Source organism: Bidens hawaiensis, unplaced genomic scaffold (assembly GCF_021521415.1).
Source record: "Bidens hawaiensis isolate Kalapana, Puna unplaced genomic scaffold, B.hawaiensis_p1.1 tig00022178_1, whole genome shotgun sequence".
Lineage (NCBI taxonomy): Eukaryota > Viridiplantae > Streptophyta > Magnoliopsida > Asterales > Asteraceae > Bidens > Bidens hawaiensis.
This window is the reverse complement of record NW_027493443.1, coordinates 99,718-114,174: the sequence shown is the minus strand read 5'-3', so window position 1 is coordinate 114,174 and position 14,457 is coordinate 99,718. Positions and strand designations below refer to the sequence as shown.

At 35.0% G+C, this 14,457-nt stretch overlaps 1 protein-coding gene and 1 pseudogene across 2 annotated transcripts; one reads left to right on the top strand and one right to left on the bottom strand.

Moving 5' to 3' along the window:
* Positions 1-464: 464 nt before the first annotated feature.
* On the top strand, positions 465-6,461 carry LOC143564939 (coiled-coil domain-containing protein SCD2-like). The gene is made up of 17 exons (XM_077052075.1): positions 465-855; positions 2,637-2,803; positions 2,892-2,964; positions 3,044-3,085; positions 3,170-3,232; positions 3,434-3,483; positions 3,571-3,598; positions 3,776-3,850; positions 4,220-4,330; positions 4,406-4,466; positions 4,550-4,666; positions 4,905-5,026; positions 5,131-5,200; positions 5,324-5,365; positions 5,457-5,497; positions 6,016-6,142; positions 6,238-6,461. Exons 1-17 carry the CDS (start codon positions 517-519, stop codon positions 6,312-6,314), a joined length of 1,605 nt encoding a protein of 534 aa, XP_076908190.1. The 5' UTR covers positions 465-516; the 3' UTR covers positions 6,315-6,461.
* Positions 6,462-6,485: 24 nt separating this feature from the next.
* On the bottom strand, positions 6,486-8,735 carry LOC143564941 (protein NEOXANTHIN-DEFICIENT 1-like; annotated as a pseudogene). The gene is made up of 9 exons (XR_013140967.1): positions 8,537-8,735; positions 8,146-8,229; positions 7,925-7,988; positions 7,790-7,842; positions 7,621-7,675; positions 7,411-7,528; positions 7,265-7,334; positions 6,971-7,027; positions 6,486-6,781 (listed from the first exon to the last, which is right to left on the bottom strand). The product of XR_013140967.1 is annotated as a protein NEOXANTHIN-DEFICIENT 1-like (transcript).
* Positions 8,736-14,457: the final 5,722 nt, after the last annotated feature.

Sequence of the window (14,457 nt, the reverse complement as noted above, 5' to 3'; positions counted from 1 at the left end):
AAAAAAAACCCGGTGGTTTGGTTTTATGTTTTTGTAAAAACCGCACTAACGGTTCGGTTTTTGGTTTTGCATAATAAAAACCATAAAAACCGAACCGAATTCCTAAATTTTTGTTTTTTTAATATTTTATATTAAGTAATTTATAAGAATTTAATAAATATGTAACTCCAATATATTTTGTCAAACTTTTTTTCACCCTAAAATTTTCAAGCTAAAATGACAAAAAAATAAAAAAACCAAAACGAAAATCGAAAAACCGAAACCGAACGGTTTCAAAAACTCCAAAAACCGAAATTTTGGTTTTCAGTTTGATTTTAGAGGAAAACTGCACCGAACAGCACCACGCAAACAGTTAGCAGCGGACAGTTTTGGACATTTTTTTTCAAATGCAAATCAGATATGGTATGATAATTACTTCCTGCCCCTATCTCATGTCTCTTTCACAGTTTCACCACACTACACCCCACCGTAGATCTAGTTAGCACTCACACACTACTCTCCACTACCTTACGCCCAATGGACACCAACAACCGTACATCAAGTCCAATCTACACTCGCAAATGGACCACCGAACCAACCACCACCACCTCTCCGGCAGGGTATCACCACAACCGCTCGTCTTCAAACTCCGGCATCTCAAACATCAAGCGGAATCAAAATGTAGCCGCGAAAGCCGCGGCTCAGCGGCTCGCTCAGGTCATGGCGGCTAAGCCGACTCACATTGACAACGACGATGATGAGGAGGATGAGGATTTGGAGTTTCGGTTTGCGCCACCGGCGAGTCACCGGAGACCGCCGGTTAATAATAATAATAATAATAATAATAATAAGATTACTGGATCTACTTTGCCTACGGTAAGCTTAATTTTATGAATAGTTGACTGATTTAGTGTATTATTAGCTGTATTAGTTTTGTTATATAATTAGTGAATAATATTGACCGATTTAGGCCTCCGATTAATGCTAATAGAACTACAACTGCCAATGCTGCCGGTGCCGGTGCGGCGGTGGTTACTAGGCTGTCGGTTATGTATGTTAATTATAGTAATAATAATGATAATAGTAATGTAATAGTAATAAGATTGCTGGATCTACTTTGCCTACAGTAAGTTTAAGTTGTTATATGTGTTGAATTTAGGTTGTAGTTGACTGACTGATTTAGTGATTGTTGACATAGAGTTATTATTAGCTGTGTGCGTTTGTTATGTAATTAGTTAATAATATGCTGTGATGACGATGATCTGGATTTTTGATTCGATTAATGCTAACAGAACTGCAACTGCCAATGCCGCCAGTGCCGGTGTCGGTGTGGCAGCGGTTACTAGGCCGTTGGTTACGTCTGTTAATTATAATAATAATGATAATAATAATAATAATAGTAATAGTAAGAAGATTGCTGGATCTACTCTGCATTTGTTACAGAATTAGTGAATATTAGTGAATAATGTTATAATATGATGTGATTGTTTAATTAGTGTTGAATTGGAATCTGTTAGATGAAATTGACAGTGTATGCTACAGATAGTGTGATGTTTAAGTTAATATTAGGTCACATTTTAGCCAGATAGTGTGATGTTTAAGTTACTTGATTTTTTATGTTGATTTTAGCTTCTAGTTGACTGATTTAGTGATTGCTTCCCTGGAGTTATCAGCTGCATTCGATTGTTACATAATTAGTGAATATTATGATGTGATTGTTGTTTAATTAGTGTTGAATTCCTTTACCTATGGTCGCTTTATTTGATTTTTTATGTTGATTTTTGGTTTTAGTGGACTGATTTAGTGTTTGCTGCCCTAGAGTTATCAGCTGTATTCATTTCTTATACAACCAGTGAATAATGTGATGTGATTGTTGTTTAATTAGTGTTGAATTGGAATATATATTAACTTAAACATCACACTATCTGTAGCCTACAGATAATGTGATGTTTAAGTTAATATTAGTATGCTACACATAGTGTGATGTTTAAGTTAATATTAAGTCAATTTTTAGCCTGGTGGAAATTGGAATGTTATCATGCTTGAGTAACAAGCAATACTGTGTTTTGGTCTGGTTAGCTAGCTAGGCCTTCTGTTCCATCTGTTACTAATAGATGATAAGATCGTTGGATCTCTTTACCTATGGTGATGATACTTAAATTTTCATGTTGATTTTAGCTTCTAGTTGACTGATTTAGTGTTTGTTGCACTAGAACTATCAGCTGCATTCATTTGTTAAATAATTAGTGAATAATAAAATATCATAATATAATATGATGAGATTTTATTTTTTTATTAGTGTTGAATTGGAATCAATTAGATGAATCTAAAAGTCTATGCTACAAATAATGTGACCTGTAAGTTAATATTTGTGAGTGATTGTACTGTAATTAGTGATAAATTGGAATCTATGAGATGAATATAACAGTCTATGCTACAAATAATGTGACCTGTAAGTTAATATTAGTGAATAATATGCTGCAATTGTTGTGTAATTAGTGCTGAATTGGAATCTGTTAGATGAATCTAACAGCCTATGCTACAAATAATGTGATCTTCAAGTTAATATTATAGGTCAGCCAGTTGGAATTTGGAATGTTATACTGCTTGATTAATAAGCATAACAAACTGAATACTGCATGTTTTGTTTTGGTTAGCTAGCTAGGACCAGATCAGAAGAAACTCAGCCATCCCGTATTACATCTGCATTATCTGGAGTGCCATCTAAATCAAATAGCATGTTGCCACCAAGCAAAACATCTTTGAGAACCACAATGGCTGTTCCTCCAATTGACCCTCCAACCAAGAAACAGCCAACCAAAAGGTTGTATCAGTTAAAAATTAGGATCTTCATGGCTTTTGTCTTTCAGTATAAATCATGTGACCTGTTTGTATTTTGGCATAAATTGCAGATTTCCGATGGAACTGGGAGAAAATAACTTGAAACTTGCAGATGGGAAAGGGGCTTCTGCGCTTCGTGATGAAGTATGTAAAAATGTCTCGAGTGTTACATGTTAGAGATGTAAAAATATGATGTGTTTTTAACTTTTGCAATTTCATTCAGCTTGATATGCTACAAGAAGAGAATGAGAATGCCCTTGAGAAGGTGAATTTGTAATCTATGCATATACTTTCATAATTGTGGTATCCTTGGTTTATATAATCTTCATTAATCAATCTACTGCTGCAGCTTAGGTCTGCTGAAGAAAGTTGTCAAGATGCAGAGAAAAGGGTTAAGGAGCTTGAGAAGCAGGTCATATACTTTTTATCATCTCTTGTACATTGGTGTCTAAAATTGTACAAAACTGAAAAAGGAGTGGCAGTATAAAAAGACACCTTATTTCCTGACAATCATATTCTATAATTGCTTTTGTATGTTCAACATGTGTACGTGTGTAGGTGTATATGTTTATCGTGTTAACATAAGTACTCATTAAAGTTTATTATCATTTAGGTCGCTTCTCTTGGCGAAGGAATATCTTTGGAAGCAAAATTGTTAAGCAGGTTAATTTTTTTATTTTAATTTCATTTCTTGTTGCCTTTTTCAAAATATATTTCATGCCTAACTTTTGAATTTCTAATGTGTTGCAGGAAGGAAGCTGCATTGCGCCAAAGAGAGGTTGCTTAAATTATTAAATGACTATTATTTTGGTACTTTGTTTCCTCATTCTTTGTTCCAGAAGAGTTGAGTCTTCATGCCTTTTTAGTTAAAAGCCATTGGCTTCCAACAGTCAAATATATTTGCTTCTTGTTATTGATTTATCTAGAAGACATAAATACTTCTACTTTGTGATAGGCTGCACTTAAAGAGGCCAAAAAAGCCAAAGATGGAGTAAACGAAGAAGTTTCCTCACTCCGGGCAGAAGTCAAGGTGAATCATTCTTGCCACTATTCTGATCTTGTGAATTGTGGTATAGTAGTATATGCATGACATTTAAACATATATTATCAACATACAACTAAACAATCTACGTGTGTCATTGTGTGAGTTTAAATGTGGACTTCATAGACAAAAAAACCATCACTGGAAAGTAGGTTTTTATTTATAATAAAAATAATTGTGTACAAAGTACACATGTTTAATAGTATATACTTGTACATGATACTATGATAGACTATCCTTTATATGTTTGTCTCTTTCAGTACAACAACCACTACTCAACCAACTCATTTTTCACCGCTAGAGTTCATCTATGCTGTTTATATATGTAGTTTGATTACCACTTTTTATACTAAACAGAAAGCAAAAGAAGAGGCTGCATCTGTTGTTGACCAACTTCAAGGAATCGAGTCTGAAGTTAAAGCTTTTCACTCGATGACACAGAGAATGGTTTTAACTCAAAGTGAAATGGTATGCAATTTTAAAGTCATCCTATCTTTCCGTTATTTTTGTTTACCATTATACATATATATTCCAATATTGTAGGAGGAAGTAGTACTTAAACGGTGTTGGCTTGCACGCTACTGGGGTCTTGCTGTACGCCATGGTAGGTCAATACAACACAATTGTTTTGTATTAACATTTTCCTTTCCGTTTTGTTTTGACGTTGATTTGCAATTTGTTTTCTAGGTATTTGTGCTGATGTGGCCGTGTCTAAACATGAATATTGGTCATCTTTAGCACCTCTTCCCTTCGAAGTTGTGGTTTCATCTGGGCAGAAGGCAAAAGAAGAATGCTGGAAACAAGGCTAGTAAATTCTTTTAAATAATGGGCAGGTTGGGTAACGGGTCAAAAAGGGCCGGGTCAGGATAGGTTGGCCCGCACACACTTTTTAGTACATTAGAATTGGACTTTGGTTGACTTTCAAGTTTCAACTCATTTGACTCGTTCCCTTTAAGCTAACTCTTTATTTTGACCATTTAACTCATTTTAGATAAAAACGCAACGCAAATCGTTTGATTCATAACGGCCAATAATTGAACAGGTGATCAGAATCAGGAAAAGAGGAGCAAGCTTGTGCAGGACTTGAATGATTTAACAAGCGAAGGGAATATCGAGAGCATGCTTACAGTTGAAATGGGTTTAAAAGAACTTGCATGCTTAAAGGTGAGTGGGGACTATTCTCATAACTTTTAAACTTCAGGGACTAAATCCAACATTGGACCAACCACAGGGACCATCCATGTAAATTTCTTAATGTTTTTTTACAGGTTGAAGAAGGGATCGTGCAGGCACTGGCCCAATTGAGGCGTACGAACCTGGCCCGACATAGTTTGTCAGGTAAATTGTTATAACACAAATGCAAGTTAAATACATATACACATTTACATTTATGATTGTGAAGTTTTTACTCTATATGTGTATTGATTCTTATCAATATCTAATGAATTTTGGTATATGCAGATGTTAAGTTTTCAGGTGACCCGAAGTTTATGGAAGCATTCGGTAAGTTGCATTTATTTTGATACTGTTCACGTTAAATACATATACACATTTACATATATGTAGAAATTTATGATATATGTATTTGTTGCAGAATTGAGCCCAGAGGAGTCTGAAGATGTTCTTTTCAAAGAGGTATTATTATTGCCAGTAGGGATATGAGTTCTGGTTTTTAACTCCACACCTAGGCCTGTAAACGAGCCGAACGAACTCGAACTGAGCATGTTCGTGTTTGTTCGTTTAACTTTAAATGAACAAACGATCGAACACAGACAACTAAACGAATGGTGTTTTCTTGTTTATGTTCGTTTGTTAAAAAATGAACATGTTTGTGTTCGTTTATGTTCGTTCGCTGATGGTATAAATGCACGATTCACAACAAACATAACCGACCATAGACAAACGAACAGCTATAACCAGTTGAAAGTAACATGAAGAACAATGTGTTGGCCTAAAGTTTTAAATGAATATATTAATCAACTTAAAACAAACGTAAACTAACGGACAAAAATGAACGTAACGGTTCAAAAACTGAACTGTTTGCAGATTGTTCGGTTCGCTTACAGGCATATCCAGACCTTTTCTCTGTCTCGTTTTGTTTTCTTTTTTCATTTTATTTTCTTTTTTAATTATTGATTTGAATGTTATCACAGGCATGGCTTACTTATTTTTGGAGTAGAGCAAAAAGACTTGGTATTGAGGAAGAAACCGCAAAGGAACGACTTGTATTTTGGATTAGCCGAAGCGCACATTCACCAAATTCACATGATGCTGTTGATGGTATTTCCCGATAAGCATTTACCATTAACATTTTATTAATTAATTATAGAAATTTTAATGAAAAAATGATGACGCGTGACTAAATGACTTTGCAGTTGAGCAAGGGTTAATGGAGCTAAGAAAAATGGGCATCGAGCAGCGCCTTTGGGAAGCATCAAGACAAGTAAGTTGATCCCCGACACGTTTTCCACTTTATGAGTTGACTGCACGGTTTTCAGTCGTTTAACACCGCAGTTTAATATGTATGTTATGTTCTTAAATTTGACAATTTTATATATGTCATAAAATAGTAAGAAGAGGGTTATGTATTTGAGTTGATATATATGTTCATAAACTTCATACAATGATTGATGCTACTACAACCATGTTTAATTATACTTTTATTTTTTGAAACAGTAAGTGGAAAAAAAATACAAAATGTAAAAAGTTAATTATTTAATCCTGTTTTAATTCCAAGGAGTTATGTGAAACTACAACAGGAGGTTGAACCTCCATTTTTAAGCAGATAACTCGAGTGCAAATATCGGTTTTGAAAGCATCACCGACATGCTCATTTCTCGTTTCTTTCCATTCGACTCAGTTTCGGCATTAATCTGGCCGAGTGGCCCTGAGACTCTTGCCGGCGATGTAGGTTTCACCCTGCACATTGTAAGACAAATGTTTAGGGTTCTCAAAAACGAGTCAGTCGAATGTCTGGTCAAAATATGTACAAAGGCTAATTCGTAAAATAATACAAGTTGATTTTGAATACTTTTCGAGCCTGTAGTCTAGTAACATGAGTTTTGGGTTGACTACACTTATATGTACCCGTTGCAGTATAATACAAACCTGCACTCAATCTGGCAACTGTACTTTAGAAGCTGAGGTCTATGCTCTGTGCGGCCACTACAATTTCGAAGCAACAAAAAAACACTAAGTCTTCTTGTTTGCCAAGTACTTGACTAGTTATATAACTATCATATCGAGAAGGTATTCAAGTGTAGTATTATATTCAATAAACTCCTATAAAAAATAAACAGAATAATATTACACTTGAATACCTTCTAGATATGATAATTATATAACTGATCGGCTATTAAGACGTGCAGAAGGTAAGAAACCGAAGAAAAACAAGAAGTTTACCTATAGCTCGGAAGTGACATCTTAATCGTCGGGCCCAAAGCCATCCACTTCAATGGATTCATCTTCAAAACTATAATATTAGCATGATCATATTACATAAACAATACTAGTAAAAATCAACTTAAGTAAGATGTCAATCAACGTACTAGGAGATCCATGTCGATTATCATAGAGGCTCGTTGTCATAGGACCGTCAACTTCAGCTATGTGAATCATCTGGTCCGCCTTTGAAAAGGTGGCAACTTGACTTGGAAGACCGAATTCCTGAGAATATTTACATGTGTTTAAATCAATCGTTGGAATGCTAACAGTCGTTTAAAATATAAAGAATTCGGGTTGATCACACGTTTAAGTACCTTTCTTCCATGCGTGCACGCATTATCATTGTTGACATAAACACTTGCTGCCCATCTAAAACACATGCAAACAACATAACTTAATGATGTATACATAACCAATTATTTAAGTTTGAGTCAAGTGGTTAAAACACATTGATTATTGGTGATTAAGTGAAGATTAACTTACGCATGAGACGTTGGCATAGGCGGGTTACGAACGAATCCTGCAATCGTCACAAGCTGAATAAAACATGATAGACCTTTTTAATTAGTTATAGATTAAGTTGGATAATTTGACAGTTAAAAGAAGAAATTGGTTAACCTCATCGAAGGGTCCAAATGGGCTCTCATTATAGTTTGCAAGAAAAAACCCTCCTAGAGTATACCTGCAATTTGTGTGTACGCGCGCGTGTATTCATATTAAAACAATATTAAAATACAAAAATCATTTTAAATGCATTTTTAATACAAAAATCATTTTAATTGCATTTTTGTATTTAAAATGATTTTTAATTTGGAAAAAATAAATAAATAAAATAATACCCAAAAGTTTCAACTAATCTGAACTCTTTAGGAATGATAGCTCTAGCAATATCTGCCTTCACTAGATGAAACTGGTACAGGGCACTGCAAGGAGAGTTTCACGAATCATCAGTTAGTCGATAGCTATTTTTGTATTAGATTTTATTACTATATTTTTTTAATATTATTGTTATAACGTTAATATCGTTTAAAAATTAAACTTATATATTTTGTTACTCGTTAGGACTTATAGTGCAAGGATAGTAGAAGTTATTAAAATTGGGAATCAAACCCACAAGTTATATATTATTTATTATAGGAAAGTAACTATATATTGGTAGAAATATTAATGCATATTAATTGTTCAAATTTTTTTTTAAAAGAACATAATGAATATTAGTATTAGACTTGCCTGCCCTTAAAAACCCAAGGCGGTTTACCAGCAAAACCAGAACTACATGTGGTTTGCATAATCTCCATTGCTATATTGTTTTACCAAGTTTTAGTAAAGTATACATATATCCATTATATGTACACACACATGCATATATATAGAGACAGAAGGTGAGATGTTAGAACAAGAAAATCAAAGGAAGAAGCAAAATGCAAGAAAGTATGATGTTAGAAGTAATTAATATATATCCCTATATATATATATATATATATATATATATATATATATATTAGTTTGATTATTGTAATTATCTATATGGGGTGAGATACGGTACAAATAAAATTAACATACTAAACATACAAATAAGAGCATTCACATCACATTCCCTAAAGTTATGTGAGGAGAGTATGTAAATTATAGGGTGAGATTTTGAGTGGTTGTGTGTAAGGCCCCGTTACCGGTAGCCCTACTTTCCTGTTGGATTTACTCATAAACGCAGTTCTAAATATCAGAGTTAATTAAAAAAATTCGCGGAATATAAAAGCTTTCATAAAACATTTCATAACAAAACACATCTTGTCTTAAAACGTCATATTGTCTTTCAAAATAAACAAAACATTAAACTTAAACGTCTTGAGTCTTCCGATGCCAGCCTCTTATTCAATGCCACGTGTCTCCTCAAGCGAGCTGCCTCATCCTACTCACCTGCGTGCATACTAAAAGTCAGCTACGCTGAGTGAGTTCTAGTTAATCATACATTATACAATACACATAAACTTATATTCTTTCATTCATACTTTCTTTTGTATTAACTTACTTTCATATCTTACGTTATAAAGAGCATTACGCCCTACATTCCTCGAGTATTATTAGGGCTCGGTACCCTCCTTCCTCGAGTATTATTAGGGCTCGGTACCCTCCTTCCTCGAGTATTATTAGGGCTCGGTACCCTCTTTCCTCGAATATTAGTAGGGTTCGGTTCCCTAGTTCTCGAATATTAGTAGGGTTCGATTCCCTCTTCGTTACCATACAACCATACATCATACCTCGAGCATTATTAGGGCTCGGTACCCTTTTCGTAACCATACAACCATACAGCCGTCATTTCCTTCTTTTATTAACTTTATCACGTTCATACATATAAGCATACATATCATACTTACCTCATACATAGCGTTACAACCCGACAGTACGTGCAATATCCGAAGATCGTTCACGTACCATCAAGCAATCATTCATACATTTCACATTATTCACATAAGACATACACTTACCTCTTAGGATAAGCGTATTAACAAACATATTGAGTATGCACACAGCCCCGAAAACATAACACATAAATGGGGCTAGAAACTCACCTGAATCCTGTTACGCTCTCCGTTAATCGTTATTCCCTTCTTGAGCTGTGCACGGCTAACTGTATAATATTTACATGTATCAATTAACTACTACTACTCATGTTGTATATCTATCTTTATATAACCCACAACGAACGGGGGTCCGGGGGCAACGCCCCTGGCAGCGGGGTCTAGGGGCGGCAGCCCCTAGCAGGGTCCAAGGGGCAGAGCCCCTGGCTGGGGTCGAGCTGGAAAAATTTTATTTCCATTAACTGTCTTAACACATTTTCCATTAGCATTTTGAATCATTGAATAATATGTTACTTAAAAGTTCAAGGGATGAATTGTAATTAATTCATTCTTTTTCTAAGTCCAGGGACTGTTCTGTCATTTTATTAAACTTTCTAGTTCGTTATTCAGTCTTTAACGAATTGACTTATCTTAGCGAACTGGTCATTTGTAACGAACTGAACCCTCTAACGAACTGGACCTCTGACGAATCCGTCCTTGTACGAACCAGTCCACATAGCGAATCAGTTCAAGTAACGAATTGGACCTTCTAATTCGTTATCTCCTTTAACGAATGGCTATAACGAAATTGGGGGGGGGGGGTTAATTCGTTATCTTTTCCTTAACGAACCAGGACACGAACTAAGGCTAGTTCGTTATCTTTCCTCAGCGAATCTACTTAACGAATCAGGACACGAACTAAGGCTAGTTCGTTATCTTTTCCTTAACGAATCAGGACACGAACTAAGGCTAGTTCATTATCTTTCCTCAACGAATCTACTTAACGAATCACCCTTAATTCGCTAAATTCCCGTTAGCGAACTAGGGTTAGGTCAGGGAATGTCAGAACATTCTCTGACATACCCTTAACCTCGTATTACTTTTCCGGCGCCGCCTTTCCGGCGCCGTCATTGCCGGAAAGCCGCCGGAAAAACGCGAACTCACCGGAAAAACGATTCTTAACTCGTTTTTCACCGTTTTTCGCCCCGTTCGATCCAGATCTGAGCTAGGGTGATCCCTAAGCTCATCATAGGTTCGGTTTATACCCGATTCCACCCGGATCTCGTGATTTAAACGGTTTAACGGTGTCGGCTCGTTGTTTCGCAACTTTATCTAACGGGTTAAGCTCATACAATATTAAACTATCGTTACCTCGGATCGGTGCTCGGTTTCCTTCTTGATTTCGGATAGAGATAAGGAAGAACTAGAGAGAAATCTTAAGTGTGTGTTTTGGGTGGTGTATGAAATATGTGTGAATGAGGATTAAATGGATATTAAGGGTTTATATATTTATGGATCATGGGCTTAAGCCCATGGTCTTTCCTTCTTTCTTTCCTAACCCAAGTCCATAACCCATATTCATTTACCCAGCACTGGCCCAACTCGTATTCTATTTATCTAAACCGATAACGACCCACTATGAAATAATGAAATTTATTTTTTTATTATAATAACTGAAAGTAGGATGTTACATTGTGAGTGTAAATTACAGGGTGGAGAGAAAAATTTAGTGATTTTTTGTAAATTTGGGGAACATTGTTTGCCCCTATTTATTTTTTAATATTTGTTGGATTGGTTGTGAGTAGAGGAGAGAGAAAACTGTAATGATAAAGGTATAAAAAATATTATTTAATTGAACAGGAGAGAGAAATGCAGTGTTTTTTAGTGTAATTATAGAGATAAGGATGTGGAATGGGATGATAATGCTCTAACTAGAGTAATCACAGTTTTGAACTAGAGTAATTATGTTATGAAAAATAATATAGTGTAATAATAATTACTCTAGTTCAAAAGTCATAGTTTAATAATTACTCTGGTGTTAACATAATTATTATAATTATTTGTACACTTCTTATGATAAAAGTCATTTGTATTTGATCCAAACACTTATCTATAGTTAAATTATTTCCTTTATAGTTATATTTGTGTGTCGACTTTCTCTCTCTTTTTTGTCCCACTACTCCGTCTTGAAAGCGTGTTATACGTACACTTAAATTATGTTTTATAGGTTATTATTGTTATTAGGAAAATTGGTTTTTATTGGTCCCAACTATTTTATTTTTGCCGGCGATGGTCCCAACTATCATTTTGGCTGGCAACGGTCCCAACTTTCACATACGTTGAATCCACCAGTCCGAGACTAACGGAGTACTAACTCCGTTATGTCAATGCTGACGTGTCCATCCAACTTGTCAAAAACAATAGACATGGCTGCCTACTTGTCAAACTCAACCTCTCCAACAACAAGCAGTACTCAACCTCCTCATTGTCTTCTTCAACTCTCTACTGTTCTTCCACGAACCACCATCAATGGCTTACTCTCTGAACTTCACCATATCAACAACCCCCCACTCACCTGACCTCACACACTACCAATACACCAAACCCACATCCCAAATCCCTCTTCGCATCTTCCTCATCACCAAACGCCCATCAAAACCACTCCTTCTAGTCTCTGCAGCATCCGACAACAACCCCGGAGCCTCGTGCTTAACCACGGATCCATAATCAACAACTGAACCAAACCGATCACAATTATCACTGATTTGGGTTCAATTGAGGTGGATGCGATGACAGAGGCTGAGCTGATGGAGAATGGGTTTAGGAGTACCCGGCGGATGAAGCTCGTATAATCTAAGAGAATGCTTATTGAGGTGTGATCAATTTGGGGATTTTGAGAATTAGGGCTTGAGAGTGAATGAAAGTTGGGAGAGAGATTAGGGCTTAAGTATAATCTACATGAACAGACATAATATCAACGTTGGCTGTCACGTAATATTTTTTTGAAAAGTTGGATGGACACGTCAGCATTGACATAACGGAGTTAGTACTCCGTTAGTCGCGGACTGGTGGATTCAACGTATGTGAAAGTTGGGACCGTTGCCAGCCAAAATGATAGTTGGGACCACCGTCGGCAAAAATAAAATAGTTGGGACCAATGAAAACCAATTTTCCTTGTTATTATTATTATTATTATTCAATATTGTACGTTCTTATATATGAGTTTAGAATTTGTGGGAACTATATATTTCTTATGAATCGTGATGAGATCATATTCATGTTGAAATATTTCGATGATACTCTTGAAATATTAATCCAGAAAACATGAAAAAATATGCATTTAAAAAATATGCATTTATGAAAAGAATTTGTACCAAAATTAGTTCAAAGAATGGCGACAAAGTTGTTGCCAATAAGCAATGACTTGCTACTATAGACAACAAAGTTGCTACCAATTAGTACTTACTTGATATGATGACCATTTGCCACTAATCAACAAAGTTGTCCCTTAGGGCCGTCGCTGAAAATCGTGAATTTTTTCTTGGGTCGAAAACGAAAAAAACTTTGGGCCTTAAATTAGTTGAGTAATTGGGTTTAAACATTAAGAATACATATTTTTTTAAAAATATATAGATATAATTTCATTAAAAATATATATAATTTCAAAAGGTTCGCTGTGATATAGGTGGTTGTGTGTGTGTGTGTGTTGGGGGGGGGGGGGAGGGCGTAACTTAAAATTTTTTTAGTGTTATTTGTATGTGAAAATCCTGATCACTCCCCTTAAAATTGTGTTAAGTCCCGATGTCGTCCCCCAAGGAAATAAGAACTGGTTCTCCCACTAAGTTATGACTTATAAGACACAAGTTTGTGACTAAACAACTTTTCCTCTTACATAACAAGTAATCACAAATACCTTTTTTAACTTTCCAATAAATTATAAGTAACAAGTAGGCTAAAATAAGTAAATCTCAAACACCCCCTAGTTGAAATTTGAGATGTCAGAAAACATTTCTTCTGTTGAGATAAATCCTGTAATTACTTAAAGTTAGATATTATTAAAATTCAATAACTCTTTGTAATTTCTTATTTTGTGTTTTTTAATTGAATTAAAATATTTTCTTAATAAATAAGGAGACAAAATGAACAGCCAACCATACAAGACGTGGAGCAAACATGTTAGTTAAGTCCGAAGTTCTATGTAATAACGTTTTAAAACATGATATTAATATGACATTGTTATAACATGTTACATCAACAAAGTCAATGAAGGATAATACATTACACATACATACATGATACATACCTAGTTTTTGAGGGGACAAAAAAATTAGTTATTATATTTTATAAAACTATTTCTTAAAAATAATGAATTTTTCAGTGTCTAATATGACAACTTTTTATATGATTTTTCCAGGATGGGGTACGACAAGTAAGAAAAATATATATGTTTAGTCTAACCCTAATAAAAATGAAAGAAAATAGGCTAAAAGTCGAGGTTGTCCTCGTGATATTAACGCCAACCAATAGCTTAAAGTTTGAATTACTAAAATTCAATATCCCTAATAACATCCTTTTTCACATTTTTCTTCTACAAAGTATACCATTTCTTTCTCCGTCTCTCTCTCCTATACTCAAAAAAAGAGACACCGTTCAAATTAGAAAACAAAGGAGACATGAAAAAACCATACATACATCTCTATATACACGCAGAAATTAACTAAATTTATGTGACTCGCCCGCCATGCCATGTATGTGTTAAGATTTAACACTGGCATTTGACTTGACATGTTATTTATAAATAAAAGTACTTTG

Bases quoted from the DNA above. Each gene is read 5' to 3' on its own strand.
- LOC143564939 (XM_077052075.1), top strand. From the start codon at position 517: ATGGACACCAACAACCGTACATCAAGTCCAATCTACACTCGCAAATGG. The intron at 3,599-3,775 runs GTTGCTTAAATT...ACTTTGTGATAG, and splicing joins CTGCATTGCGCCAAAGAGAG to GCTGCACTTAAAGAGGCCAA. The intron at 4,667-4,904 runs GCTAGTAAATTC...ATAATTGAACAG, and splicing joins AGAAGAATGCTGGAAACAAG to GTGATCAGAATCAGGAAAAG.